At 42.7% G+C, this 27,980-nt stretch overlaps 2 protein-coding genes across 3 annotated transcripts in view; both read right to left on the reverse strand.

Annotated features, from left to right (window-relative positions):
- ST7 (suppression of tumorigenicity 7) overlaps positions 1 to 436 on the reverse strand; it is a 98,859-nt gene extending 98,423 nt beyond the window's left edge. The window contains exon 1 of one of the 2 annotated variants that reach the window (XM_053405907.1): positions 96 to 436. In XM_053405907.1, the coding sequence (XP_053261882.1) occupies positions 96 to 255 (160 nt within the window). In that variant the 5' untranslated portion in view covers positions 256 to 436. The remainder of the gene's footprint in view (positions 1 to 95) is intronic. The other variant, XM_053405908.1, reaches the window with a different exon arrangement.
- Positions 437 to 6,599: 6,163 nt separating this feature from the next.
- On the reverse strand, positions 6,600 to 27,327 carry CAPZA2 (capping actin protein of muscle Z-line subunit alpha 2). Its single transcript, XM_053405914.1, has 10 exons — positions 27,118 to 27,327; positions 15,879 to 15,942; positions 15,261 to 15,312; positions 13,918 to 13,981; positions 12,673 to 12,879; positions 12,444 to 12,523; positions 11,561 to 11,639; positions 10,155 to 10,226; positions 8,502 to 8,564; positions 6,600 to 7,585 (listed from the first exon to the last, which is right to left on the reverse strand). Exons 1-10 carry the CDS (start codon positions 27,154 to 27,156, stop codon positions 7,445 to 7,447), a joined length of 861 nt encoding a protein of 286 aa, XP_053261889.1. The 5' UTR covers positions 27,157 to 27,327; the 3' UTR covers positions 6,600 to 7,444.
- Positions 27,328 to 27,980: the final 653 nt, after the last annotated feature.

Here is a 27,980-nt window from a genome sequence, read left to right on the forward strand (position 1 = left end):
GCGCGCGCCCTTGTTTTTTCCCCCCCCCTGAGCAAAGTTGCAAGTTTTGGGGGGTTTTTTTTGCTTTTTGCAAAAAGCGCGTCGTCGCTCGCTACCTGTGCTCAAGTTGTCGTTGATCTTCAGAGGCACCCTCAGGACGTAGACGAGGAAGAGCATGAGGAAGAACCACAGCGACCACAGATACGTCCACGACCAGACGACGCACGACTTGAGCTGCTCCAGAAAGCCGGCGCCGCCGCCAGCAGCTTCAGCCATCTTTTCGCAGGCAGGGCGCGCGAGGGAGAGGGAGAGAGAGAGAGAGACCGAGCAAACGCGCCCAGCCGCTCCAGCGCCGGCCTTGCTCTCTGCTGCCACGACCTCGCGCGGTGTTATTTCTGGGATGATTCATGTCTCCCGAAGAAGTAACGTGTCTCTCTCTCTCTCTCTCCGTCCCCCGTCCCGTCCCACCCGCCTCCGCCGCCCTGCTCCACCTCCTCTGCCCCCTCGCGCACCGTTTCCATGCAGGCGTCTCCTGGCCGCAGAAGCCGCCAATTAAAGTTGTAAACAAACACACAGCAGGCACCACAACACGCGACTAAGGTTGGTTGTGGGTTGAATCCTAAGTCGCGGAATGGGGGGGGGGAGTAGGGGGAAGCCGTGGTGGGTTAGTTTTTTTTAAAACACAAGTAGCTTTTAGTGGGCCAAGCAAAAATAGTCTCAAAATAGTGAGCTTAAGGGGGGGACGGGGACTTACTTACACTGTACAAGATTGCCTTCAAAAGGCTCCCGGGGTTAAAGCACTCCATACCCTCCAACATTTCTCCCATGAAAATAGGGATGTCCTAAGGAAAAGCGGGACATTCTGGGGTCAAATCAGAAACCAGGATGACTTCTCTAAATCAGGGACGTCCCTGGAAAATAGGCATACTTGGAGGGTCTGCTCCCCAGCATTTCTCCAATGAACATAGGGAGCCCTATTCAGTTACAGGGACGCGGGTGGCACTGGATTAAACCACAGAGCCTAGGACGTGCTGATCAGAAGGTCGGCGGTTCGAATCCCCACGACAGTGTGAGCTACCGTTGCTCGGTCCCTGCTCCTGCCAACCTAGCAGTTCAAAAGCATGCCATGTGCAAGTAGATAAATAGGTACCGCTCCGGCGGGAAAGTAAATGGAGTTTCCATGCACTGCTCTGGTTCGCTAGAAGCGGCTTAGTCATGCTGGCCACATGACCCGGAAGCTGTCTGCGGACAAACACCGGCTCCCTCGGCCTATAGAGCGAGATGAGCACTGCAACCCCAGAGTCGTCCGTGACTGGACCTAACGGTCAGGGGTCCCTTTACCTTTAAGGAAAAGCAAGATATTTCGGGATCAAATCAGAAACTGGGACAGCTTCTGTAAATCCAGGACTGTCCCTGGAAAATAGGGACACTTGGAGGGTTTGCAGATTTTCCAGTTCTCCATAACTCTGAGGGTTAAGCAAAATAGGGTGTGTGTGGGGGTGTGGAGATCCTGGTTCACTGTTAAAGTCCGAAAGTCTGCATTCTCATGCCTTATGAGAGCAGTATATAGCAGATTAGCCTGAGGCAGGGAACTATTTTCAGCTTGGGGCCATATTCTGCTATGGGAAGGCTTCTGAGAGCCATTTCTGAGAGCAGGACCAGAGGCAAAAGTGGGCAGAGCGATGAATCTTTTCTACATAACACATCCTTCTGGATCCTTCATCCAGACAAGCAAGAGGCATGAGCAGAGCTCAGGCAGATATTCCAACCATGCAAAAATATCTGGAGTGCAAAACAGGGTCAGTAAGGGACAGGGATAGTTTGGCGGGCCAAATAGGGCTGCATCCAGCCCCCAGGCCTGAGGTTCACCACCTCTGCCCTGACTAGGCTCACATAGGTTTCAGGTTATACCCAGGGGTACTGGGATAGAGAGTCACATGACTGGTACCTCATTTCTGAAAACACAAAATCCAGCAGTTCTTTAGATTTAGTAGCTCCCCTATATTTTTCTCTGTACATGGAGCCAGAAGCCATCCGTTGCATAAACTTATGAAGTGGCTGCTGAAGACAGAAAGGAAGTGGTAGCAAGAGTAGTCTTGCACAAGAAATAGCCTCAACGTTAATTTCATGTTACCTCTTAGTACCCTCCAAGGCCTGCATCCAATTGTAAAAGAGTTGAAAGGATGCATTTAAAAACCTTAAAATTTAAAACTCGTGTGTGGAGATTGATCACTGGCTTAACGCTACTTGGTTGTCTTGAGTTCACCCACAGACAAACACAAATTGCTGCCACGTAACGTGTAAAACAGATCTCAGTAAGTAACATAATGTCAGGAGAGGAACTTGTGAGGCTAAGATTCAGGTAGGCAGCCGTGTTGGTCGGACGCAGTCGAAATAAATAAATAAAATTAAAAAATTGTCCAGTAACACCTTAGAGACCATCTAAGTTTGTTCTGGGTATAAGCTTTCGTGTGCGTGCACACTCCTTCAGATAAGGCTAAGGTCACTGCCTTTTTGAGAGTTAATGACTTCTATGGCAGAGATAAAATAGTAATGGCAGATGTATTTCCCTCAGAAACAGTTCCCTCTGGTTTGTTCTGCTCATTTTAATGCATACAAAAATTCAAGGAAATCACAGGTTGCTTGTCCTTTCCATCTCTGTTATTTGCTTTCCCATTCGCCATTGTTTTAAATGGGAAGGGCAAATATTGCAACTCGTGCACAGCGCCTTTGTTTTGTCCCACAGCAAAGATGGTCACTGCTTTGCAAGAAAGCAGTTTTAGGGCCTTGGCGAAGGTAAACTTTGCAGTTTTAACATCCCAAAGATGGTTCATATAATTTCCTTTGGGAAAATATTATAATGAAATTCAGAGACGAAGAGAGGAATTTCAAATAAGTGTTGAGATGCTGATAAGCATGCTAATGGGCCAAAACCCATAGAAATTACAAGGCACCTGGTCTACATTCCATCATGATGTACCAGTAAAACAATCAGTAACATAGTGTATTCACATATAACTTAGACTAGGCATGTCCAAAGTCCGTTTGGGAGCCAGTTGGTTTAATCTGGCCCCTGTGGCAGTTTATTTCCTGGGGTAGGGTAAAATCCTTTAAAAAAACCCTCAACTAGTTCAACCCTAAAGCAGCTCAACAACTTTGGGGTAAAATCATAGAAAAAACTCAACAACTTCAATCTTAAAGGTTAACTTTGGTGGGTCCTCACGGCCCTTCACTTCATCAAATCTGGCCCTCTTTGGAAAAAGTTTGGACACCACAGCTTAGACTATAAACATGCACACTGCATTTGTCTTTTAGCCCCAGTCTTCTTTCATTGCAAATTGGAGGAAATTTATGGAGGCAGTGGCTTCCTAGCTGTACAACTTTCTGTTTCCCCTATATGGTTTTATTTGTTTTAGAGAAAATGACATACACTAATAGTGTTAGGCTGCAGAGGGGCTGGGGTTCACAGATACGGACAGAAAGAGCAACACAAGATTGGAAGCAGAAAGGTACGTACTGGGGCTGAGGTGGCACAAGTCAGCAAGTGAAATGGGAAGAGTTCTCCATTTGTTTATTTACTGAACATTTATAATCCTCCCTTCTAGTGTAAATACTCAGAGCACACTGAGTAACATTGATTGGTGAACATGCCAAGTACTCAGCTTTGTGATAGATAAGCTCAGTTTTGAAATGAATGAATGAAATCCTTATAAATTTATTACCAGATTGAATCTTGACATCTCCTGTTCCATTTTCTATTCCAAAATAGAAAAACTCTTAAATCTATTGGTGTTCAGGTTATATCTATCCTTTCCAAAATCAATAAAGAATAAATTATACTGAAAAAGCTGTACTTAGTGTTTGCTTTGCGGGCTTTACTTTTGGTCTAATATACACAAACTTGCACCCTACAGTTTAAGATAAGCTATACGAGAAGTTGATTATCAGAACAAAGCGCTAAGAATTTTATGTCGTTGACAAGGAAAAAATAAAATATAGAAAGGAGAATCCCCTGGATGGAAAGATCCAGGTTTCGGACATCTGATGGGAGGGCGTTCCACAGGGTGGGTGCCACCACTGAGAAGGCCCTCTCCCTGGTTCCGTAACCTCATTCTTGCAGTGACGGAACTGCCAGAAGGCTCTCAGCGCTGGACCTCAGTGTCCAGGCTGAATGATGGGGGTGGAGACACTCCTTCAGGTATACTGGGCCGAGGCTGTTTAGGACTTTAAAGGTCAGCACCAACACTTTGAATTGTGCTCGGAAACATACTGGGAGCCAACGTAGGTCTTTCAGGACCACTGTTATATGGTCTCAGCAGCCACTCCCAGTCACCAATCTAGCTGCCGCATTCTGGATTCTGGATTGTAGTTTCCAAGTCACCTTCAAAGGTAGCCCCATGTAGAGCGCATTGCAGTAGTCCAAGTGGGAGATTACCAGAGCATGCAGCACTCTAGCAAGACAGTCCGCAGGCAGGTAGGGTCTCAGCCTGCATACCAGATGGAGCTGGTAGACAGCTGCCCTAGACACAAAACTGACCTGCGCCTCCATGGACAGCTGAGTCCAAAATTACTCCCAGGCTGTGCACCTGGTCCTTCAGGGGCACAGTTGCCCCATTCAGGACCAGGGAGTCCCAAGGTTTTGTTTTATTTTGCCACATTATCTACAAAGCAACTCTATATAAGGAAACCTGACGAAAACATTTTAGGAGCAGCAGTGTGTGAGCTGCTCCACTGAGAGTGCGAGAGAGATTCTCATAACAGGTAGTGCCCAGCAGTAACACATTCTGAAACCGAACCAGAGCTCATCTTTTTTTCTTCTTCCTCTTGTACATTAACTACATGGACTGGAAATAAAAACCAGTATTCCTATGAAGGAATTTGCATGGGAGAAAAAGGTCAGGGGACGAGGAAGAGCCCAAGAAAATATCACTAATGCAATATCCTGCCTTCTGTTTCCTAACACAGCCAGATGGACCTTCAATGCAATGTGAACATGACCTGGACAAAAGGGATTCATGCAAAAACCTCTGAAGGATGTAACTGCCTCCTGTTTGAACAAAGCTTCTGGACAACTGAATGAACTTCTCCAATAATTCTAAAGATTCTGAGTCAATCTAGGAACAGGTTCTAAAGCAGAAGTAACTAAGGCTGCAGCATACATGAGCTTAGTGGATATTGGTTGCTTCACCTCAACTGTGAGAAGTATTTCCTCTTCTATTATCTTTCTGTTTAGGTAACCGACTCCCTACAATAAGCATGAGAAAGAAACAAGTGTTCACCCCCTCCTCGAAAACTGCAGAAAATCTACCTGGCATACTCACTACTGATCATTGTTTGCCAGTAGTGTGCTAACACTTGACAACTCATAATCAGAAACGCTATACAGGGCTGTGTTGCTGTTGATTCTGTGAAACACTTCTAAAATTTTAATTACCTAACAGCAGGTTAGTCTTCCATGCAGTATTAGGAATATCTGTAAATTGGAATGTTTTCTTTGTTTTACGTCACCTACGATGAGAGGAAATGTAGACACAGATTCTCATGCCTCTTATATTCTCTTGTCCTCGGAACATATGTGTTCAATATTAACTTATCGTGCAGCAATAAAGGGTGGGGGTGGTGGATTGAAAAGTTCATATTCCTAGACACTGGTAACTTGGAGCTACGTTACATGAGCTCAGCCAAGGACTCAAACACACACCTGGTGGAATTTTTCTACACTATATCCTATGCTACACATTCTAAACAGGTTTTAGAAATTGTGTTTCAAAAAAGGCTTCTATGTAGTACATCATTATTTAAAAGAAGGCTGAATCTCCCACTGGTGCATAAAACTTGCTGCACATTTCAGTCCTGGGCATTATTTATACAGTGGTACCTCTGGTTATGTACTTAATTCGTTCCGGAGGTCTGTTCTTAACCTGAAACTGTTCTTAACCTGAAGCACCACTTTAGCTAATGGGGCCTCCCGCTGCTGCCACGCCGCCAGAGCATGATTTCTGTTCTCATCCTGAAGCAAAGTTCTTAACCCAAGGTAATATTTCTGGGCTACAGAGTCTGTAACCTGAAGCGTATGTAACCTGAAGCGTATGTAATCCGAGGTACCACTGTATATGGAAATATTGCCGAAGGTGGATGACCAAGAGGGATAATCAGTCATACTAGCTCCAGAATACCTTTGCACCTCATTTCAACTTTCCTTCACTCCTCCTTTCCACTCCCTCCCGCTTTTGGAAATTCCCAAGGCATTTCCAAATTATGCCCTGTATCTGACCAAATGTATACGTCAAAGAAAGAAAAATAAAAAATGGTCCTATCCATTTTTCACACTGAGGTGCTTTTAAGGGAGGAGGGTAAAAAATGTACAGTTAAATAGCAAGTTGATAAAATCATAAATGTTGCTCATCAACCCCAGCCAGGGCTGATGACAGATACATCACAAAACATCTGGAAGGCACCAGATTGGGCAGTGGATTCCCAGGAGATCCATCTGGATCCTACCTTGATGATTTTTCATCATTGCCACAAGACTGTTGTTTCAACAGGCCCCCTCCCCCAAATTTGAGGATTTATTTATTTTCATCTTCTGCCCCTTTTTGTTTTGAAATAATAATCATAAGTAAATAGAAAATTTGCATTTTTTAATGTCACATTGAATTTTAGTACAGTTCAATCCAAGAGAAAAAAACTGGCAGACACAGTAACGAGTACATGATTATATATATATTACAATATGCGTTGTTATAATACAATTGTGGCTGCATGGTAAAATTAACTTGAGGACTGATGGAATCCGATCTCATTTGAACAGCTGTCAGGAACAGAGCACTAAATGCATTTCCAAAATAAGCACTAATGTTTAATTTCAACACCTTAAAAACAGCATTAGACCTTGGCCTTTTTCTTAAAAAAACAAAACAAAAAAACTTAACACCTAGCTAGCTAAGTAACTGAAAAGGTTTGGATATAGAATGCTTTCTGCAGGCTTTCATACGGTGGAGGGATAATTATTCCTACAACAATACACATGGCTAAAATCCATGTTGAATGTGAAACTGGCAATGTCCAGTAACAACTTGTTCTAGGGAACTGTGTTCTAGAAGCTGCCCTTTTGCACGAAAGCGAAGCAACAAGTGATCACCGGATGCAAAAAACATTTCTCAACCTTTTTTTAATTGAACTGAAAACTATAGGCATGTCATCATTATAAAAAAAGTCTAAATATATCAGAAGCTCTCAACATTTTCAGCTACACTGATTTTTTGTAACCTTTTAAAGGAGAAACAAAAGGACAAAGTAAAATGGTCAATTAGCTAAGCCTGTGTTCTAACCAAACTACGTACAGTGATTTTCAACGGCAAATGCCCATGCTGACTGGGTGACTTTAACAATTCCGAATACCTTTGCAATCACTTTAATTTTGTATACAAGGACACCAAAAGGATCCAGCTTTGCAACCTTCATTTTAGGCATTCTGCATTTCTTTCCCAATCTTGTAGCTAAGGATCTTGTTCCAGTCAATCTTTGTGCGAGTAACTGGCAGTTGTCGTCGTAAGGCCTTGAAAGTAGTGTCCGACATAGTTTGATAATTTTCACTGATAGCAGTCTGTTCACGGAAAAGGTAGAACATGTAGATTATAGAAATACACAGTTTGATGTGAAAACAGATATAACAAGAACTAACCTGCAAAAACAAAACCAGCCTGCATCTGAAGGAACTTATTTTGACATTGATGTAAGAAACACATGTGCTTCAGATGGTGTACTTAAATATGGATAACATAATTAGCTAGAAATCTTACTTTTGACATCCTTCAACTATGGAAGGCACAAAAGAAAATACAGAGAGGGGAGCATATTCCCCTAAAAAATGCACATCTGTTTACTGGCTTTTATGAATTAATTACACATGCCCTTGCTGTGTTAAACTGAATTGGTTTCATCACATACAAAAGAAGGAGGGGGAAGAGAACAGAACCAAGCAATTCCTTACTCTTAACTCCTCAATCCATTCCAGGAAAAGAAAACACAATGTCTGGGCTGAACAGGTTCATTTCCCATCAACAAAAATAGCTGTATTCTAAATGGGTATGCCCAAAAAGTAAAATTTGAAATTTGTTGCAGACTATACAATGTTTTCAGTTCAGAGGACTGATTTAAGACAAGCATTTTCTACAACCACAGATATTTATTTAAAAACAGCAACAACCTTACCCAGAGTTAGGCTTTAAAAAGTAGTAAGGCCCCATAGTAGTGCCCATTACTTGAAGTGGCCTTTTGAGCATCGTATATTTGAACTCACATTCTGAAATCCTCGGAAGGAGGGTGTATATCCGTTTATTAAGTGGGTATAGAAAGGTACATACCCAGCAAAGCTTTGCCCTTTCTCTTCCACTAAGGATTTCAGATTCTGAATATTTCTACCCATTTTCTGGTTGCTCCTGAACACATATTGTAGTGAGAACATTGTCAAAAAGATTCAGGAAAGTAACTACGTTGTATGTTGCAGACTTATTACATACCTGGTATTCATTTTCTGCAGCCTCTACGATCTTTACAAATTCCTTCGCTGTTTGGGTTTCATTCTAGGGTAAAGGGGAAGTTTTTTTTAAATATTGCACTGAAACAATCATCTCCTGAAGACAGTCATTTCAGACATTATAATGAATATAAACAATTACATAGGTTTCCCCCCACACACACTATTCAAGGGCTTACACATTCTCTGTGTGTTTTGCAACAAGCCTGTAACCTGTCAGTATTATCTGCAAAACACAGGTGTCATCTATGGGGGTGCTTGTCATGAGGTTTTTTTTTTTACTGGTAACTTACAAGCTCAGTACTAATTCCTATACTTTCTCATCTTGTCAGAAGTGGACCTTGCGGGACTTTCTGCAGTTTTTAAACTTCCTTTCTGGAAGCGAGTCAAGAATCTTTTTCAGACAAGTCAGAGAAGGGAAGGGAAGCTCAAGTCAACTACGGTTTCTGTTCCCCAGCTTGTTGTCACTCAGAGGACAGCTCTATGCAGGTTGTCAACTCTCTTATTGAGGTTTCAGGAATCCAACACTCATTAAAGCGCCCTTTTTTGAGCTCATAAACAAGGAGCCAACTGCCCCTTCTGCATTACGCACTAGAATGCATATGTTTAATAGAAGGCTATTAATACATTAAATAGAAAGCTAGAGCTGGGTTTAGGCAGATTGTGTATTGAGATTCTACTCTTTGATCTCCCAAACAAGAGCCGGATTATGTACTTTGCACTAACATAGGACCATGCACTAGCTGGAAAATAGTAAAGACACAGAAAGAGCATTGACACAAGTGTCACAGCTGACCATGGTACTTTAGCACAGCTCTCATTCTGTTTGAGAGATTTGATCAGTTTTCCAGCAAGGCTCCTGAAGCAGCTATGACTTAAACTCAATACTAAGGCTCTAGAATAGGCTTCCTCAGCCTTGGCCCTCCAGATGTTTGTGGCCTGCAACTCCCATGATCCCTAGCTAGCAGGACCAGTGGTCAGGGATGATGGGAATTGTAGTCTCAAAACATCTGGAGGGCCGAGGTTGAGGAAGTCTGGTCTAGAAGCTGTAAATTCCACTAATGTTGCTCCTCTAATCACCATGTTTCCAAATCAAATGGATTTGATTTGTGTCTTCAATTCACAGTATTCTTAATAGACTAAAGTCTTGTTACTTGGCCTAGTTTTGCATCAAAATGAAGCCATCCAAAAAGCCATTTCATTTCCCCGAGCATGAATTCCATAGATCGTGCAGGTACGAACCAAAGAACACCAATATATCTAGTTCCGCATCCTGAAGTGGGCATTGCATTTCGTTTCTCGAACAGAGCACCCCATTCTTCATGGCAATCAGGTTCCCCCCCCTATTTTAAGAAATGGGGCTTTCAAAACCAGTTGTATTATCGCATTGGGGTCTGAGGGGAATCCTTGAAAACGAGGTGCACAAGAATAACTCGCGCACATAGAAAGTGCCATCACCTGTTTTTTTTGAGGACCCCTCCCTTCAACCTGCACCACTATATATCCTATCAAGCAGAGCCCCAACCTCTGGGAGCAAATTTTCAGGGGAAACTAGGCTTGTCACATATACATTTAACTCTGGATTCCACCTTATGTGACTAATTAAAAATGTTTCCTACAAAAGAAAGATACTCACAGTCACTGTTAGAGAATCCTGTATGTCTTTATGACTCACTAGCTGAACATTTCCATCTTCATAATAATGAACCTACGTACAAAGTTAAACGGGATAAAGATTACCACATAGGGAAAACGGCACTGCATAATAGGAAGAGTGAGCAATATTACACCCCATTTTGTTTCACTTCTAGTTTTTTCCGTTTCTTGGGGGGAGGAGGGGGGGAGGGAAGTAAGGAGAGGGTTTTGAAACTCCAGAATACATATTTTCAGAGTTTACAGAGAAGGTGTGTAAAGGGAAGATTTCGTTGAAAAACCTAATATCCACAATTACTGATTTTGCCTTTCTTTCTTTAGATACTTAAAAAGAATATAGTATAAACAACTGATGTAGAAGTAGATTAGCCAACTGTATAATGGAATAAATGCTTAGAACTCAGTAGGCTTTTAATTACAGTGTTACCTTGGGTTAAGAACTTAATTCGTTCTGGAGGTCCATTCTTAACCTGAAACTGTTCTTAACCTGAGGTACCACTTTAGCTAATGCGGTCTCCTGCCGCCGCCGCGCAATTTCTGTTCTCATCCTGAAGCAAAGTTCTTAACCCGAGGTACTATTTATGGGTTAGCGGAGTCTGTAACCTGGCGCATCTGTAATGTGAGGGACGACTATAGTGTTTCAATGATAATTCATCAATATAATGGTTATGTAACAATTTGTTTCAGCAGAACTCAAAGTACTGGTTCTCAACCATAAAGTCCTGAATAGACTGGGATTAGAATACAACTTCTTCCAAATAAATTAGCCTGGTTACTGAAATTATCACGGAAGGCCAGAGGTATCTGACTTCAGGTCTTCCAGATGCTGTTCATATTTCAAAAAACATCAGCCCCAGCCAGCATGGCCAATGATCAAGAGCCCACAAATACCTGGAGCATCGCAACTTAGTCACTCCTCTTATATGTTCTCTATGGGCACTCTAGCCTTTGGCAGGGATTGGACGACTACCAAAGAGGACATTTTCCATGGTTGTACCCTATTTATAGAAATCCATCCCTAGAAAGTTTGGCTGACACCAAGGAAATTTGGTTGACTGAGCGTAAGCTGGGTTTGTTTATTTTTAGTTCTGGACAGCACTTAGTGGTTTCCTAATGCATCTACTGCTGCTTTTGCTGTGTTTTACTGTATAGCTCAGACACAATATGCTTTAGTATTTGATAATTTCTCTTAGTTACTCCATCTCAGGAAGTCACTAATAATTTTGATTTGATATTGTGTAATCATTTCTTTGATTTATGTTATACATTTGTAAGCTGTGTTGAATACCATCAACAGTAGATATGAAGAATATAAACATTAAAAAAGAAAGTGTTCTGAGAGTTACGTGGGATTTATCAATCAGAAACCGTAAATTAGAGACAGCCTACCTGAATTTTCAAGATACCAGCCACCTGAGTGGTTGAAGGAGTGATTGTAAACTTCCATTCTGACCGCCAACGACCATTCCTTAAATGAAATAAAACTTTAGGTAAGCAAACATTGTGGGGGATCAAAATATTGAGTTTCACGTCTTTTAGATTTAAAAGCTATTATGAAAAAGGATGCTTTGATGGGATATTGAAAGCAAATTGCGTAAACTGAAAAATTTAGTTTGCAAACAATATGCAGAAAGTTGCAACACAATTTCCATGCACATGAGATGAAATCCATAAAACCAACCAACGTGTTGAAAATACATTTTGGGAATGTATTCCTATTTAAGTAAATAAGTACTGCAAATTTGCAATACTTATAGTTTCCCATACCTGTGTATTTTGGAAACGTATCTTACGACATTTTTCACAAACCCACTGTTTGTCTAAAATATTTTTCCAAATACACTCCCATTTTCATTTTTACAGAGCGTAATTGTGCTCAAAAGTTGAAATCTGAATACTATAGCTCCGTAATTCCCAAAACATTTTTCCCTTGTAGATCACTTGAAAATTGCCAAGGGTCTTGATGGTGAACTACTTAATAGTTTCTCTACTGTTGTAGCAATTGCAATGCTATATGACTTTTGCTCAATGCTGTATGACTTCTGATCGTATATTTGCAGGCATACTGTGGACCACCTGAATGAAGCTTGTAGACTACTGGTTGGTTGTCTGCAGACCAGAGTTTTCAAACCCTTGCTATAGCTTTAGTGTCATGAGTATAGGTTCTAAACACTGAATATGCTGAAAACAGAAGTCCAACATAACTTTCAGTGGGGTGAACAAAACAAAATAGAAAAGAAACCAATTTACAGATGACCGATATGATACTTACCAAAAGTTTTTTGCTTGAAACTGATGGCTTTCTATGCATGCAATAATTGTTTGATGCCCATCAATTGTTTTTCCATACACCTTGTAACACAAATGTAAGACAGTTATGCCACGGTCTAAATTCATTCATTTATTATGTTTGTATATCACCCATATATCTGAATTCAAGCCAACAGACAAAATAATGGTTTTAACCCACCCAAGCAATTTCTAGATCCTGCGACACTTACTGTGCAAACACCACTTGGATAGTGTTCTTTCACATAGGCTCTCATTGCTGTTTCTATGGAGTTTCTCCATGACTCAATTGCATTTTCAACTTCATGAGGCTTTGGATCAGTAGCCTCCTTCCTTAAATGATCAAATTTAAAAGAGATCTTGTTTTTCGGGTCCAAAAATTTTCCGTTGCCCAAGTCACCGTGTTCTGTTATTAAAACCTTCACAAAGAGTTTAAAGGTAATTGTAAGATTATACAAAACACAGGTAACACCATCAAATAAAAGAATGGAACGTTAGAAAAATCATTGTACCACTGTACTTTTTAATTAAAGACATGGCAAAGCAGCTCTATACATTACATTGGTTTTCAAATTCTAGTTTGGGAATCCTAGTTTCTATGAGAAACCAGAATAGTTCAATACTGTTATTCAAAAATTCTACATTTCATTTTATAAAGTGGTACTTTTAGAAAAGAAAGACACATTGTTCTTTTAAAAACCAAGATAAAGTTGTGGGATTGTCATTACAAAAGTGCACTGTGAAAGAGTAAACTAATATATTTAATCATTCTCTCTATCTCTGAAGTTCAGAGGTAAGTGTGTCTCCTCATGAGCCAATATAGCACCACACACACAAAAGGAAGGTATTAGTAACACTGATGTCTCACAACAAATGAAACTGATCTGTAGAAAACACAACTTGAAAAAAAGAGACAATGCAGGTATTTTTTGTAAACTAAGAAATCTTTAATAAAAATATATATTTTTAAAAAGGGAGGCATTAGTTGGCTAGAGGGAAACTCAAGATTTGTAGTAGTAGTAGTAGTAATAGTAAAAAAGCAAAATTGCTCAACCTCGCTCCCTTGTCTCAAAGGATTTGGGTGGGAGCTATTGCATGGAATGACACCAGCAAAGAACTGATCTCATATAGACACCATGTAACTTCTGTTCTAGCATTAGGTTTGAGTGTGATTTTATTTTGAGAATCGTTCATAAGCTACTCTGAGAGCCTCTTGAGGCTATAAAGTGAACTATACATATTCTCTCTCTCTCTCTCTCTCTCTCTCTCTCTCTCTCTCTCTGTGTGTGTGTGTGTACACACATATATATGTGTATGTGTGTAGATACACACACACACACACGTACATGTATACATTACAAAATAACCCCCTAAAGAGTCCAACCCCAACCCAGCCCAATGAGCACTGAGCATGCCACCCACCATTACACCAAACTTAAATTCAACCATAGACATACCTGCTCATCATAGCCTTCTAGTTTTACTGGAGTAAACTGGTCCAAGTTATACTGTGCAAATGCACTGAAAAAGACAAAGATAGGAAGGTTCAAGTAAAATATTTTTTGCAACATTAATAAACATCAAGCAATATAGAGTATAATTTAGAAACTAATCCTTTCCGCCTCCTCTACCCATTGTGCTTAATAAATTTTCAAATTGTGTTAAGGGGCTCAGAGCTTGTGTTCCTGTATAATAAAACTATGAATTTTATTAAAATAAATCCAGTTTGTGCTAAGATTTGACAAAGTTACCGTATTTTTCGCCCCATAGGACGCACTTTTCCCCCTCCAAAAATGAAGGGGAAATGTGTGTGCATCCTATGGGGCGAATGCAGGCAGCCCAAAACCTGGGGAGCACACCCCGGGCTTCGGGCAGCTCTCTGCAAGCCTTGGGAGCCCGGCGCGACTTCCTGCTGGGCTCCCAAGGATTGCGGACAGCAGCCTGCAGCCCAAAATCTGGGGAGCACAGCAGAGCACACCCCGGGCTTCGGGCAGCTCTCCGCAAGCCTTGGGAGCCCAGCGCGACTTCCCGCCGGGCTCCCAAGGCTTGCAGACAGCCGTCTGCACCCCGAAGCCTGGGGCGCGCTGAGCAGCACGCCCCGGGCTTTGGGCAGATATCCGCAAGCCTGGGGAGACTGGCGCGACTTCCCACCGGGCTCCCAAGGCTTGTGGATAGCAGCCTGTTCTGGGGTCGGGGGAAGCTCGGGCTTCCCCTGCCCCAGCCCTGTACCTGGGGGGGGGGGGGGATAAAAATTTTGTTCTTTATTTCCCCCCCCAAAAAAAAACACTAGGTGCGCCCTATGGGCCAGTGCGCCCTATAGGGCGAAAAATATGGTAATTTTATTTGGTTAATAGATATAGGTTGATTATTGGTGCAGAAATCTTATAATGTGCACAAACCTTTGGATTCCCAGTGATCTTTAACTCCATTCACACATTATATGCAGAATAAAATCTAAGCACATACTTTTCCTGCCTCTCTACCCTTATCTACCCCTGTCAGTGTGAGCCGCAGGGTTATGGATGCAGCAGTGATTACATTGCCCTTTTAAGTCCTGCTGCTGCTGGCCTAGGGGCTGGGATCACTGGCCCTCCCATATTGAGTAGATATGTCTTACTTCTGGGAGAAGGCTGTTTTGAATCTTTCAGAGCAAGCACCAATCAGCAAGGAACACAATGAAAAAGCGGGGGGGATGGGACTGTTCTATCCCATCCTCACACAACCTATTAAAAGCTGCCCATAAATGCATCCGTTCAGCATTAACACATTGAAAGAAGCAATAAATGGTGGCGATACTTACTGAGCTGCTCCTTCCCTGAGAAGATTATCATTATTAAGCAGCAATCGAACATCTGAAAAATACTGAGCATTAGTACACGGTGAAAATGCTAATCGGAAAATACATGTTTTCCATTGAGAGGAAGTAATCTATTACAAGACACCACGTACGCCAGTCATGATAAAGCGTGGAAAAATACTGTCAGTTTTAGGGTACCAGTCATGTTCAGAGATGGAAAATAGCAACTTCCTGGGTCCTAGCATTAAACTGGTAGGCATTTAATGCTCCTGGAATTTTCCCCAAACTGGCTGTAACTCTGCAATGCCAACCACAGAACAAATGAATTGGCAAAGATTTCTAGCAGTAGCAAGTGATGTTAGAGCTACTTTTTGCCAGGGGGATCACCTTGCAAAAGTTAGGCAAAAAGTGCTGATAAGTTTTAAAACAGGAAGTGGAACACTCTTCTAACAGTCTTGAAATTATATTAATAGACACAGAAAAGGAAACATGGGAGCAAGCAATGTGAAGTTCCTAAGTGTCATCTTGATTTGTTTTTTTCAAAAGTTTGTTTTTAAAATTCTCCATAAAGGGTAACTGAAACCATCAACATGAGAGCTAGAAAGTAGCATGACAACTCACCGTTAAAGACTTCATTGAATTCCCCCGGGGGAGCATGGATGATAAATTTCGCTGCTATGCGCACCTAAAATGGAAACAAGAAATATATCATACAGTAATCATAGGATAGTTTTAAACGGGAGAAATCTATTTAATTCTTTAATAACTTAAAAAGTTTAACTGGAAAATAACTGAGCTCAAAATTACATCCTAATACCACCTTAGAATGCAAAGTCTTTTGTTAAAGCGAGATGTTTGACTAAGTTAATTTAGAAGAGGAAGCATAAAATAGGTGGCGCAAGATGCTCTGCAAGATGAAGAAATACTTCTACTGCCTGTTACGGTCAAACCAGACCAATGAATTTCCAACACAAAATAACCAGCACAAAACATTCTCAAAGGTACTATTAAAGACAGAATTGTAATAGAAAATGTAACAATCTGAATTTCACTGAGCATGAAAATCCCTGAGGCATAGCTGGAGGACTATCTTCTGGAATAGGAAACACGACGTAGTTCTGTGAAGTCTCACCAACATTAGTGTTTAAAAAGCATGTCCTAAATAATTGCCAGAAGCATGATCAACATATTTATTTAAAAGTATTTGTACACAGCTTAATATTTCAAAAATCTCTCTACGGCAACTTCCAAGGCAGACTGGCATTCTGCTGAGACGTAGAGAAGCTCTGTCTCCTGACGCAATCTTGGCCAACTCTGGCTTAAGGGACGAGCTAGCCTGGGCAGGTCTATAGTTGTGACTGACTTTTCGCTGCTTCAACCGATGGTTTCCTGCACTGCTATCACTCCTAAGTCATCTCTTCCATACTGAATGTCTGAACTACTGAGCTTAGAGCTTCAGAGATCCTCAGAAAAGGGCAAAAATGCATCAAGTGCATAATAGTATATTGATATTACAAGGTGTTACTTATTTGGATTTGGATTTATACAGGTCAAAATCCCAACTGATTTCAGCTTTATACAACCAAGGCTGCAATCCTCAGCATTACTTGGAAACAAGTCCCTCTCATTTAAATGAAATAAACTTTTGAGAAGACATGTTAACATGTATGATAAAAAGGCTTTAATTAAGAAAACGTTAAAAACAAGTATGTTCAAACTGCTCGATTTCATATATAGTAATTACTTTGCATTTAAAAAGAAATAGTTAAGATAATGGGGTGGCATTTCTAAAAACCCAAAAGTCAGTCGTGTGTTGTTTCTTCAAGAATGATATCTGGACTTTGTCGCAAATGTACTATTCCACCTCCTCTTGAATATTAAAAGCAGGCATGTAGGGTGTGTGTGTGTGTTTTCAAGGCATATGTGAGATGACATAAACTGAAATGCTCTTCTTACCACTAGCCTTCCTGACTATGACCACAACGGAAATTGATTTGGTTTAAGGCAAAAAAAACCTGGCATGTACATGCCTATATAAGGCAATGACAATGTGCACATCAGCACCATTCTGAGTTCTTGAAGTCAAGCTACAGTAGTTTAGATAAGAATCAACAAAATACATGACTATCAAAAGACTGCAAGAAAAGATCTCAGGAAGATATAAACAAAATAGAACAATTTCAAGCACGGGGGTTGGCCAGATACAAACTGGGACATGGGGTGGGGGATAATGCAAACTGTAGAACTTCCACGTACCCCAACCCACTGCCCCGGCCTGCTATTCCTCTGGCCAGGATCATAGCCAGAAGCAGGCTCTGCTAGGAGAAAAGTTGCATCCTCTTCTTGCCTTCTGATTCTTTGCATTACACTCTGCATTCTAACCATCCCCTGCTTTACAACTGAACATGAAATGCATGCTATCATATAGTTCATGACACACAGCTAGGCCACCAGAGTCAACGCAGTGCAGTAAACACAATATTTGACTTGTGGGTGGTTTACAATTTACAGTCAGCCTTGAAGCTCACTGAGTTGTCTTGAGCAACTCACGCCATATCAGAAAGAAAAGTGGGTTGGTCATATGCTCGGAGAACAGCCAGATTACATCAAAGAAAGAAGTTCAATCTTGAGCTGATTGGCTACAAAACGTGTGAAATGCTGTATCTTTTGCCCATGTCTTACATTATATATGGCTATACTAAGAACTGTAGCCTTCGGTATCTAAGAAATCCTGGATTTGGTCGTGAACTGCGTGTAACAATAAAACCCAAAAAGTCACACAAAGTAAAATGTAATCCTCCTAGTTTGTGCTAACTTGTTTGGAAATCTTTTCAAAATGTAGCCTTTCAGAACTAAAGTTATTTTCCAATAAAAATGCTCTATGACAGACACTTATAAATTCCTGGGAATTTCATAATTGCAAAAAGGCACTGTTTGAAAAATCATTTTTGTCAGAGCTATGAGACACCTATTTTTTACCCCTGCCACAACACTTCCGGTCTGAGATCAAGCTGTTAGTAATGACTTGCAAAGCTCTTAAATACTTCAGACCAAGATATATGAAGATGCATGTCTCACTATATTGTCCTTCCCAGATTTTAAGACTTTTTGGCTCTGGAGGTCAACCACCCTGTTATGACATCACATGATTGGCATGTGGGTTGTCCCACATACCTGGCAAAATCCCTTGTGCTGTGTTCCCAAATGCCAGCCAGCCTGGGAACCACAGTGCAAGTGGCACTGCCAGCCATATCCATGGCGCTTTAAGAAGGACGAAGCATAGGGCCAGGAAGTGCTTCTTTCTTGCCTTCTCATCAGCTGGCGGGGGGCTGCATGTTGCAAGCACTGGCTGCGCAAAGGAGAAGTCCCTCGCACAGCAGATGCCTTCAAAAAATGGGAACAGGAGCATACAACCAAACTGAGCAGGATTTAACCCCGCTTGGGGTTAAATTCTGCTGTTCCTCTGCTGGGAAAAGGCGTGCACACCCAACACAGAATTAAATGTCAGCCTCCCACCATTATAAATTACACCAACAGATTGACATGTGGGTGCGATGTGAGGGGAAATGGTTTGACAGGTCAAGATTGGCCTGTGGACTGGAAGTTCCCCACCCGTTTGAAGATCTTCTGGTGAGGCTCTTCTTAGTGTCCCACTTCTAGGAGTCTCTCATTTTGTGGGGATGCAGGAAAGGGCTTTCCCCGTGGTGGTACCCTGACTGTCGTCCCCTCTGAGATATCACTGGTGGTGCCAACTATTTTTATGTTTCGGTGTCAAGTTAAAACATGGTTATTTTCTTGTCAGCTCAGACTTAAATAAAAATCCAATTTGCAGTGTAATATAGCAATTGTTTTAGATGCTCAGTTTCCTTATTGTATTGTTGTTTTAAATTTAATTTTACTGAACCATGACCTGAGATCTGTGATGGAAGATATTATTAAATACGTCAACAAAATCAAAAGCAATGGTCAAGAACTGGAGGGTCAATGATACAATAAACTATACTCAAATTTTACATTTGCAGTTTGTTCAGTTATGTTATGTTACCCTATATATCTTCCAAGCTCATACAATTGTCAGATTCAACATGGGACAGGTAAGTTACATTTGCTGTAGTTCCACAGAATTTCAGCAAGTACAGCTCTGGAGTGCTACAGTGGTGGAAATTCTTCCTTCCTAAAAGCACACGGACCTTCTCACATTAAATATGACAACATTACATAGCAAATACACCAGCAATATAAATCTTCTTTGTATCTGAAGAAGTGTGCATGCACCCGAAAGCTTATACAAAGAACAAACTTATTTGGTCTCTAAGGCGCTACTGGACTATTTTTTTATATATTTCGACTGCGTCAGACCAACACGACTACGTACCTGAATGTAGAACCAGCAATATAGTTAACCATTTATCTCTATCAGCCCCCTTTTTATAGCACTTCTCCTCCCCCTGCCATGCTTGCCATGTTCCATTTATTCAGATAATACTTTAAACCGAAACACAGAAGACTTGAAATTTTACCTGTCCTAGTAACCAAATAGTTTGCTCCAGTCAGCAATCTGGAAATGGATTCTGAAAGGATCAAATAGCAGTGCTTGCAAGAAAATGTGTAATGGTGTTTCCAAAGGAAGAATGCTCTATGACAGACACTTATAAATTCCTGGGAATCCTGGAACAGATCTTGTGAAAATGTAATTGTTGCAGTCTTTGAATAAGCACAGTGTTTTTCAAACTATATCCATTTCCTAGAAACCCCAGGATTCCTCAGTAAGATCATTTATGGGAAATGAGATTTCATGGAAGGCAATTTGCCCGTCATGACCAATCCTTCCCTACATATCCCTTGAGTGGATATGCTGATGGAAGATATGCAAAGGTTCCTCAATATGGTATCTGCAAAGTGTAGGAATCTTTAAGTCTATAGCACTGGCAACATACCATGTAAAAACATGGTATGCATGTTTCACCTTGATTTTGGCCACTGTCAAGTTTCCTACAACAGGGTGCACAACTCATGAAGTCCCAAGCAGAGAACATCCAGCCCACAGACCTAATTAGGCTCACCAGGCCTTCCAATCTGGCCTGCAGAATCATTTTCCTTCCACAATGCCCACTTGTTGATTGCCTGACATCAGGTACGGGACATCATAAGACAAGTGGGGGACACATAAAGCTACGACTACAAATAAACAATCAGAAGCCTTAGAGTGCACTCCTGCTGATTTATAAGCGTGGTTTCCCTTTAGCGCTATTTAAATTTGGCACCAAATGTGCTGCTTTTGGTAGTTATCCCATCCATTCGGAAGCTCTGAAGTGGCTGGCACTGGATTCACTCAGGAGCACTCTAAAATTTAAGGTGTAAAAGTGTTCAAGAACAGAAATACAGTGGTACCTCGGGTTACGAACTTAATTCATTCCTAAGGTCCTTTCTTAACCCCAAACCGTTCTTAACCTGAGGTGCGCTTTTGCTAGTGGGGCCTCCCGCTGCTGCCGGCGCACAATTTCCGTTCTCATCCTGGGGCAAAGTTCTCAACCTACTTCCGGCTTAGCGGAGTTTGTAACCCGAAGCGTTTGTAACCCAAGGTACCAATGGACTTCCAAGAAGGATTTTGCACAGCCTCTACATGGTAGTCCCAATGAATGGAACTCTGAGACGGTAATCAAAGTGCCTGCGTGAATAACCCTTTCGTGAAAAGTATTTATAGGGGCACTATTTTGATTCCCTCAAATAAACAAACAAGCCCTCCACAATTTAATCCTGGTTTACAGGGTGTAAGCAAGATGTGGTCTTCCAGTTCAGATGTAATCACAGCTATCGTTTCTGAAAACCAGGAAGTTATTCATTTTGCCAAACGTGAAAGTGGAGAGAAGGTATACAGGATTTGCTCCTGATCCTCCCAAACAAATCTTGGTTATGCCTGACCCAAGCCAGTGAAATCTGATGAGGCAGGAAAAATTAGTATACAATCAAAGTGGTGCCCCGAATTCGGAAAAACAGGAAGTTCCTCAAATTCTTTCCATCAAGCACACCCTTAACTATTGCTCAATGCATCTGCATTTCCCCTTTTAAAGAAGTGTACAGTGAAGACAGCTTATGGTATTCTAAGGTAAATGAATGGAAGAAAAGTTCACAGAAGAAAAGTCTCCACTCTCCTTGCCTCTGCAGCTGCCTTTATCCTCCTGAAAAGCCTCTCCCAGAGAGTGATGGGAGTGGCTTTCCAGAACCATGTGGCATACAAACAGAGGAAGCTGCCTTATACCAAATCAGAGCACTGGTTTACCTAGCTCAATAGGTGACAGTGGCTCTCCAGTGTTTCAGACTGGGGGTCTCATCGGCACTTGAGATACTGGAAGCTGAACCTGGGATTTTCTGAATGCAAAGCAGATGCTCTACTGCTGATCTACTGCCCTTCCCAAAGAAGAGACTCTACTGGGGGAGGAGAGTGAAAAGCTGTTCAGCTTTGGTCAACTCCCCACTTCCTCAGCATTCCCGAGCCCCATTCATTCCGCATTGTTCAAGACCGCCCCCGCCCAAGAGACTTTTCAGTGGGATGCAGGTAGGCCAAAGAAAGGTGTAAGAAACCTTCTATTTTCTTTTGTTCACTTATCCTAGAATCTAAGTCAACATTCTTACACTGATAAGACAAATCCTCCTCAATAGTGTACTTCTGTCTCAGACACTGAACTTTAAATTCTGAACTAATATTTTGTTGTAGCAGGCAAAAGAACAAGCGAACTAACCTAGATCTAGGAAAAGGAAAAGTCATAATAAAGCAATATCTCAAATGAAAACTGCCTTGTACCAGGAGCTGGGTTCTCCAGAGCAAGCAATATAGCTTTTGAGTGCTATCATAGCCTAGTTTTCAGAGAATATCCTGTACAATGTAAATCTCTACTAATTTGGAGAGAAGTCAAATACTGCTTCTCTTAATCAGCATCTTATTTCCATTTCAGCCAAGCAGAGAAATTTATAATTCAGTTTCCAAATGAAAATGTAAGTATTCTTGATATATTGCTGAAACAATTGCCAAGGCTCTCACTAGCTGCAGCTTCTGTCTCATATGCATTTATCTACCGGAGTTCTGAAAAGGCTACAGAAAATACCCATACAGGGTTTATTGTGGGTTTTCTTTGTTTCTATTTATACATACTTACCTCATCATGCTTATTTATATACTGGAATCTTAGGTTAATAAGCAATCACTAACTGGTCATGTTCATTAATGTTTTTTTTGTACTACTTCCCTAAACACAAAACAAAGCAAACTAGTTGGCACTAGGGACCGTGTGATGACAGAGCAAATGTCCAATCTTCTAGAGCAAGATTGAGCCAAGAGAGATGCAAGATAATTCTGTTGTTCTGGGGTGCACTTTCTACTTGGTGACGTACATTTGGGGCAAGATGCGTGAGATGGTTACCATGTAACTTCAGATGTGCTTTGAGGAACTGTATTCTCATCTGAGTTTAGCTTCAGGCACACTTTTGGCACCAATTGATGACCTGTGTTGGGAGAGACTAAGGGAGTGTGACCCTGTTGGTTCTCCATCTCTCAGGTGGCTTCTGATACGATCAATGAGATATCCTCCTCAAGATACTCAGTGATTTGGGAGTGGAAGGCATGGTGCAGTGGTGATTCACTCCTACCTTCCATTTTGAGATAGCTGGGAGACTTCTGCTCAACCCTTTGGCAATTTTGATGTGGGGTCCCTCACGCTTTTGAACATATATATGAATCTGCTGTAGGAGGGAAGTTGCCATTGGTATGACAATGACATCTAGCTCTACATCCATGCTCTAAGAATCAGGTGAGGCTGTACAAGTGCTGGACTGTTGTCTAGGGTAAGTGATGGGCTGGAGGGCTAAATAAATTAAGCTGAATCAGGTTAGAGGTGCTGTGGGCGAAATGTTATTGTACCTGGCAATAGGGAATACTACCTATTCTGGACAGGGTGCACTCTCCTTTAAAGATCAGGTACATAGCTTGGGGGCATTCATGGTTCCAGCATTTCCACTGCAGGCTCAGGTCACTTCAGTGCCTTCCTTCAATAAATTAGTTCACCAGCTATAGCCATTCATGGACTGCAATGACCTGCCGGCAGTGATCCACCCTCTGGCAGACTTTTGGTTATATTATTGTAATGCACTCTACAAGGGTCTACCCTTTAAGGTGCTCCAGACATGACAGCTAGTGCAAAATGTGGCCACTAAAATCCTTACTGGTTCACCAAGGAGGGATCGTATTAAATAAGTCTTAAAGGTGCTACACTGGCTACCAACATGATAATGAACACAAGAGAAGAGAATAAGAAGCATTACTATAGTAACAAGAACAACCTTGTGGCACTTAAAGATGTAACAGATTTAACATGAGATAAATCTATTACATTAAGCAAGAAATTATGAGGCAACTTCCTTTTATTTTATTCTATTCAACCTAATAAGAAGGTAGTGTCTCGCTAATAATTATTGAAAGAAAGTGATTTGCATTGCATTGCACTGCCTCCTTACTCAGGGCAGGGGTGCATGTAAACAGAACTACACAGCACAACTGTATCATTAGAAATTTAAGGCAACATGAAAGAATACCTTACACAGCCAAATCTTATACTGAGTCGATCTGAGTTCAATAAGGCTAACTCTGAAGTATATGGTGGCATAGGATTGCCACTGAAGACCATGTTAGAGAAGGGGGAAGACCTCCTTGCATGTCTTGACAAGACCTGAAAACAGAACTTAAGACTCAACAAATTTCATTTGAACTGTATGCACACAATTACCCACAGGAACTAGAATGAGTCACTTAAGCTATTTTAGTTTCTTTTTAAAAAAATTCTCCTTGCACACCAGAATTTTCTTGTATTAAGATGCAAAGCTGTAAAAAGCTTTTCATGAACACCTACACATTTTTCTGTAGCTAGCTCTGTCTTGAAAACTTGATGATAGGAAAGTGATAGTGTAATACCTAAAGACAATGTAAACAGTGCATCATTGTCTTGTTATTTAGACCACTATCCAATAGCTCTAAAATCTCTTGCATTTTCAACTGCAGTTAATATGAGCTCAAATGGAGAGATGAAAGTGAGCAAGCCACTTATATGTTGCTGTTCCTCAGCCTGGCACTTTCTCTTGAAAATAAAGGTACACATTTTTAAACTATAGGGCAGGGACATCCAACTTCCAAGAGACTGCGATCTACTCCCACTATAAACAAACTGGCAGTGATCTATCCATTGGTTGGACCAAAGTTGTTGAGGGGAGGATGAGCCAAAGTTGTGTGTGTGTGTTTTTGAAGATTGATCAGGATCATACGATCAACCAGGATCAACAAGGGACACCCCACGATCGACCGGTAGATCGCGATTGACTGGGTGGACACCCCTACTATAGGGCAGTGGAATTCAATAATAAGGAATTGACATTTATAGTAATTATCATGCCTTTAAAAGAAATGAAGGAGTCCCCTCTTACAGATGACAATTGCAAAGTACACTCACAATTACCCTTTCCAGATACAGTCATACCTCATGTTGCGCCCGCTTCAGGTTGCATTTTTTCGGGTTGTGGACTGCTGAAACCTGGAAGTACCGGAACTGGTTACTTCCAGGTTTTGGTAGTCGCGCATGCGCAGAAGCACTAGATCGCACTTTGCGCATGCGCAGAAGTGCCGAATCGCAACCCGCGCACGCGCCGGTTGCGAACCCTGCGGGTTGCAAACATGCATCCCGCGCGGATCATGTTCGCAACCCGAGCGCCCACTGTACTGTGGAGGAACTTCCATTTTAAGGTGCAACTTCAAACGGAAATCTAAAAGTACAGTAGAAGCAAGTGACAGACACCTGTTGTAAACATGTGCACATGCTACAAGTACACTTGCCAGAAAGATTGATCCACAAGTATGCTTGGCGGCAAACATTAGTTTAGTATTATGTAACATGTGAACTCCGCCTCCCCAAAGTCTCACTGAGCCCTCATATCTAAGAGTCTACAGAGCATCTTTAAGTAGGGCAAGGCTGAAAGAATGAAACCCATGAACAACGAAAGAATCAGATGCTTCAAATCCTTCAGCTACTCAGTGCTTGGGATAAAGAAGCACAAACCACTCCAACCAACCCTTCCTCAAAACCCGATTTAACAGGACCAGGCCCTAGAATGTGAGACAGGGGAGACAGACGGCGCCCTTTCTTCAAGCAGAGCTCTTATGCCACACACTTGAAAATAAATTAATTGATCACACATTAATGAATCAGAAATAACCCATCCTTCTCAGGGATTATAGATAAAATGCATCAGAATTTACCCATGAACTAAACATGGAAGAGAACAGGCAGAAGACCCACGTTTATAATAAAAAATACTGCTCCAACTGAATACAGCGTGCAACCTGCATGTGCAATCTGCTCTGATGCTGCTATTATTTCTCTTCCTCCCACCCCAAGTGCTGCAACTAGATGATCCTCAGGATCCCTTCCAAATCTACAATTCCGGGGCGGGGGGAGGGGGGCGGGGAACACCCTATAACTATTTTTCTTCCTCCCTACCCCCTACCCCAAGTGCTGCGACTAGATCCGTGGTTCCCAATGTGGGGCACAATTTGGAAGCTTGTCTAGACCAAGTTAATGGCCTTTTAGGCTTCCTCCACGTGAATAGTTCACCTTTTGAATAATAAGAATTATATGTCATGGGGGGAGGGGCATCAGGATTTTAGAGATGCTTAGGTGGGGTCCGTATTGTTAAAGCTATGGTTTTCCCAGTAGTGATGCATGGAAGTGAGAGCTGGACCATAAAGAAGGCTGATCGCCGAAGAATTGATGCTTTTGAATTATGGTGCTGGAGGAGACTCTTGAGAGTCCCATGGACTGCAAGAAGATCAAACCTATCCATTCTTAAAGAAATCAGCCCTGAGTGCTCACAGGAAGGACAGATCGTGAAGCTGAGGCTCCAATACTTTGGCCACCTCATGAGAAGAGAAGACTCCCTGGAAAAGACACTGATGCTGGGAAAGATGGAGGGCACAAGGAGAAGGGGACGACAGAGAACGAGATGGTTGGACAGTGTTCTTGAAGCTACCAGCATGAGTTTGACCAAACGACTAAACAACAAGGTGGGGGCATGGCCAAAAAAAAAGGGGGGGTTGGGAACCACTGGACTAGATGATCCTCAGGTTCCCTTCCAACTCTTCAATTCCATGAAGAAGAAGAAGAAGAAGAAGAAGAAGAAGAAGAAGAAGAAGAAGAAGAAGAGGAGGAGGAGGAGGAGGAGGAGGCGGAGGAGGAGAAACACCCTATGATTATTTCTTTTCCTCCCCACTCCAAAAGCCCTCGACGTGGTGGCGGGATTTGCCCTGCCCAACTCGCACCCGGAAGAGCCGGGCGGCGGGGGAAAGGCCGGCCGCGGAGGAAGAGGAGGCAAACCCCTTAGCCCTCCCGCCCCCTCCACCCATCAGCTCGGGCCTTCAGAGAAGGGGGAGGGGGGAAGCCGGGAGGAGGAGGAGGAGGAGGAGGAAGAAAGCAGAAAGCAGCCGAGGGGAGGGGAGTCTCGCCCAGCAGACACCGGATCTGCCCCGCCTGCCTCGCTTCTGCTGCCGCAGCCCCAGCCCGGCGCCGGGAGCCTATTTTCAGCGCTCGCACCGTACAAGGAGCGGCGGGAAGGGCCCTCGGACAGCAGGAGGAGAAAGAAGAGAGCCGCCTTCCTCCTCTCGCTGCCCGGCCACCGGCTGACAAGGGCCCCATTTCCTTCCTCTTCACGGGGCCGGGGGAAAGGAAGGAAGGAAGCCCCCCTCAGGCTGAGGCGCAGCAACCGCCGCCCCTCGCGACGCAGCCCCGCTCCCCCCCCTCCAACAGGGCGACGACACCGTCCTCACCTTCTCCTCCTCAGAGAGCTGGTCTTCCAGGTCCGCCATCTTCGTTTTCTCCCGTGTCCGGCCACGAGAAGGAGGAGGAGGAAGGAGAGGGAGAGGGAAAGGCGGCGGCGGCACCCGAATCCGCAGCAGCAGCGGCAAGAGGAGGAAGAGCGGCGGCGGCAGCAGCAAAGGCCCAGCTCTACCCGCCTCCGCCCTTCGCTCAGCAGGAAGGGCGGGGCTCCGGGCGCGTCCCCGAGAGAAGCGGGGGAGGGAGGGGAGGCGCGGGCGCAGAGGGAGGCATGCGCAGAGCGGCCTCGCCGGGAGGGGTACGGCCGCTTCTGCTCTGGAGAAAGAACGGGGCTGCCGCCCCTACCCCGCCCCACCAAGGGGATAGTCACAATCCGTACAACACGTTTAATTATGTTTTTATCTATGTTGGAAGCTGGCGCTGGGGAAGCCCAGTTAGGTGGGCGGGTAGTAGTAATAATAATGATAATAATGATACGTGAATGAATTGGACATCTCTATTTGCATTGGAGAAATGTTGGACGGTGTAAAAGGGCTTCGATAACGCTCCAGCCTCCTGGCTCTGTAGCTTCTATTCCTCACTCCCCCTCCTACACAACTCCCCAAGTTATCAGCCTTTTGCAGTTTCAGGGTTTTTCATTATTCCTTTGATTTTTTGCTCTTTCGGCGCTTCTTTCTCGGTGGTTGGGAACCCCAAACAGGGAGGAGTTGCTGCATACCCTCCAACATTTCTCAGATGAAAATAGAGACACACAATTCTATTATTATTATTGTTATTATAATTATTCTCTGGGCAGCTCCCAACATATATAAAAACATAATACAGTGGTACCTCGGGTTACAGACGCTTCAGGTTA

The sequence above is a fragment of the Podarcis raffonei genome, chromosome 10, assembly GCF_027172205.1.
Source record: "Podarcis raffonei isolate rPodRaf1 chromosome 10, rPodRaf1.pri, whole genome shotgun sequence".
Classification (NCBI taxonomy): Eukaryota; Metazoa; Chordata; class Lepidosauria; order Squamata; family Lacertidae; genus Podarcis; species Podarcis raffonei.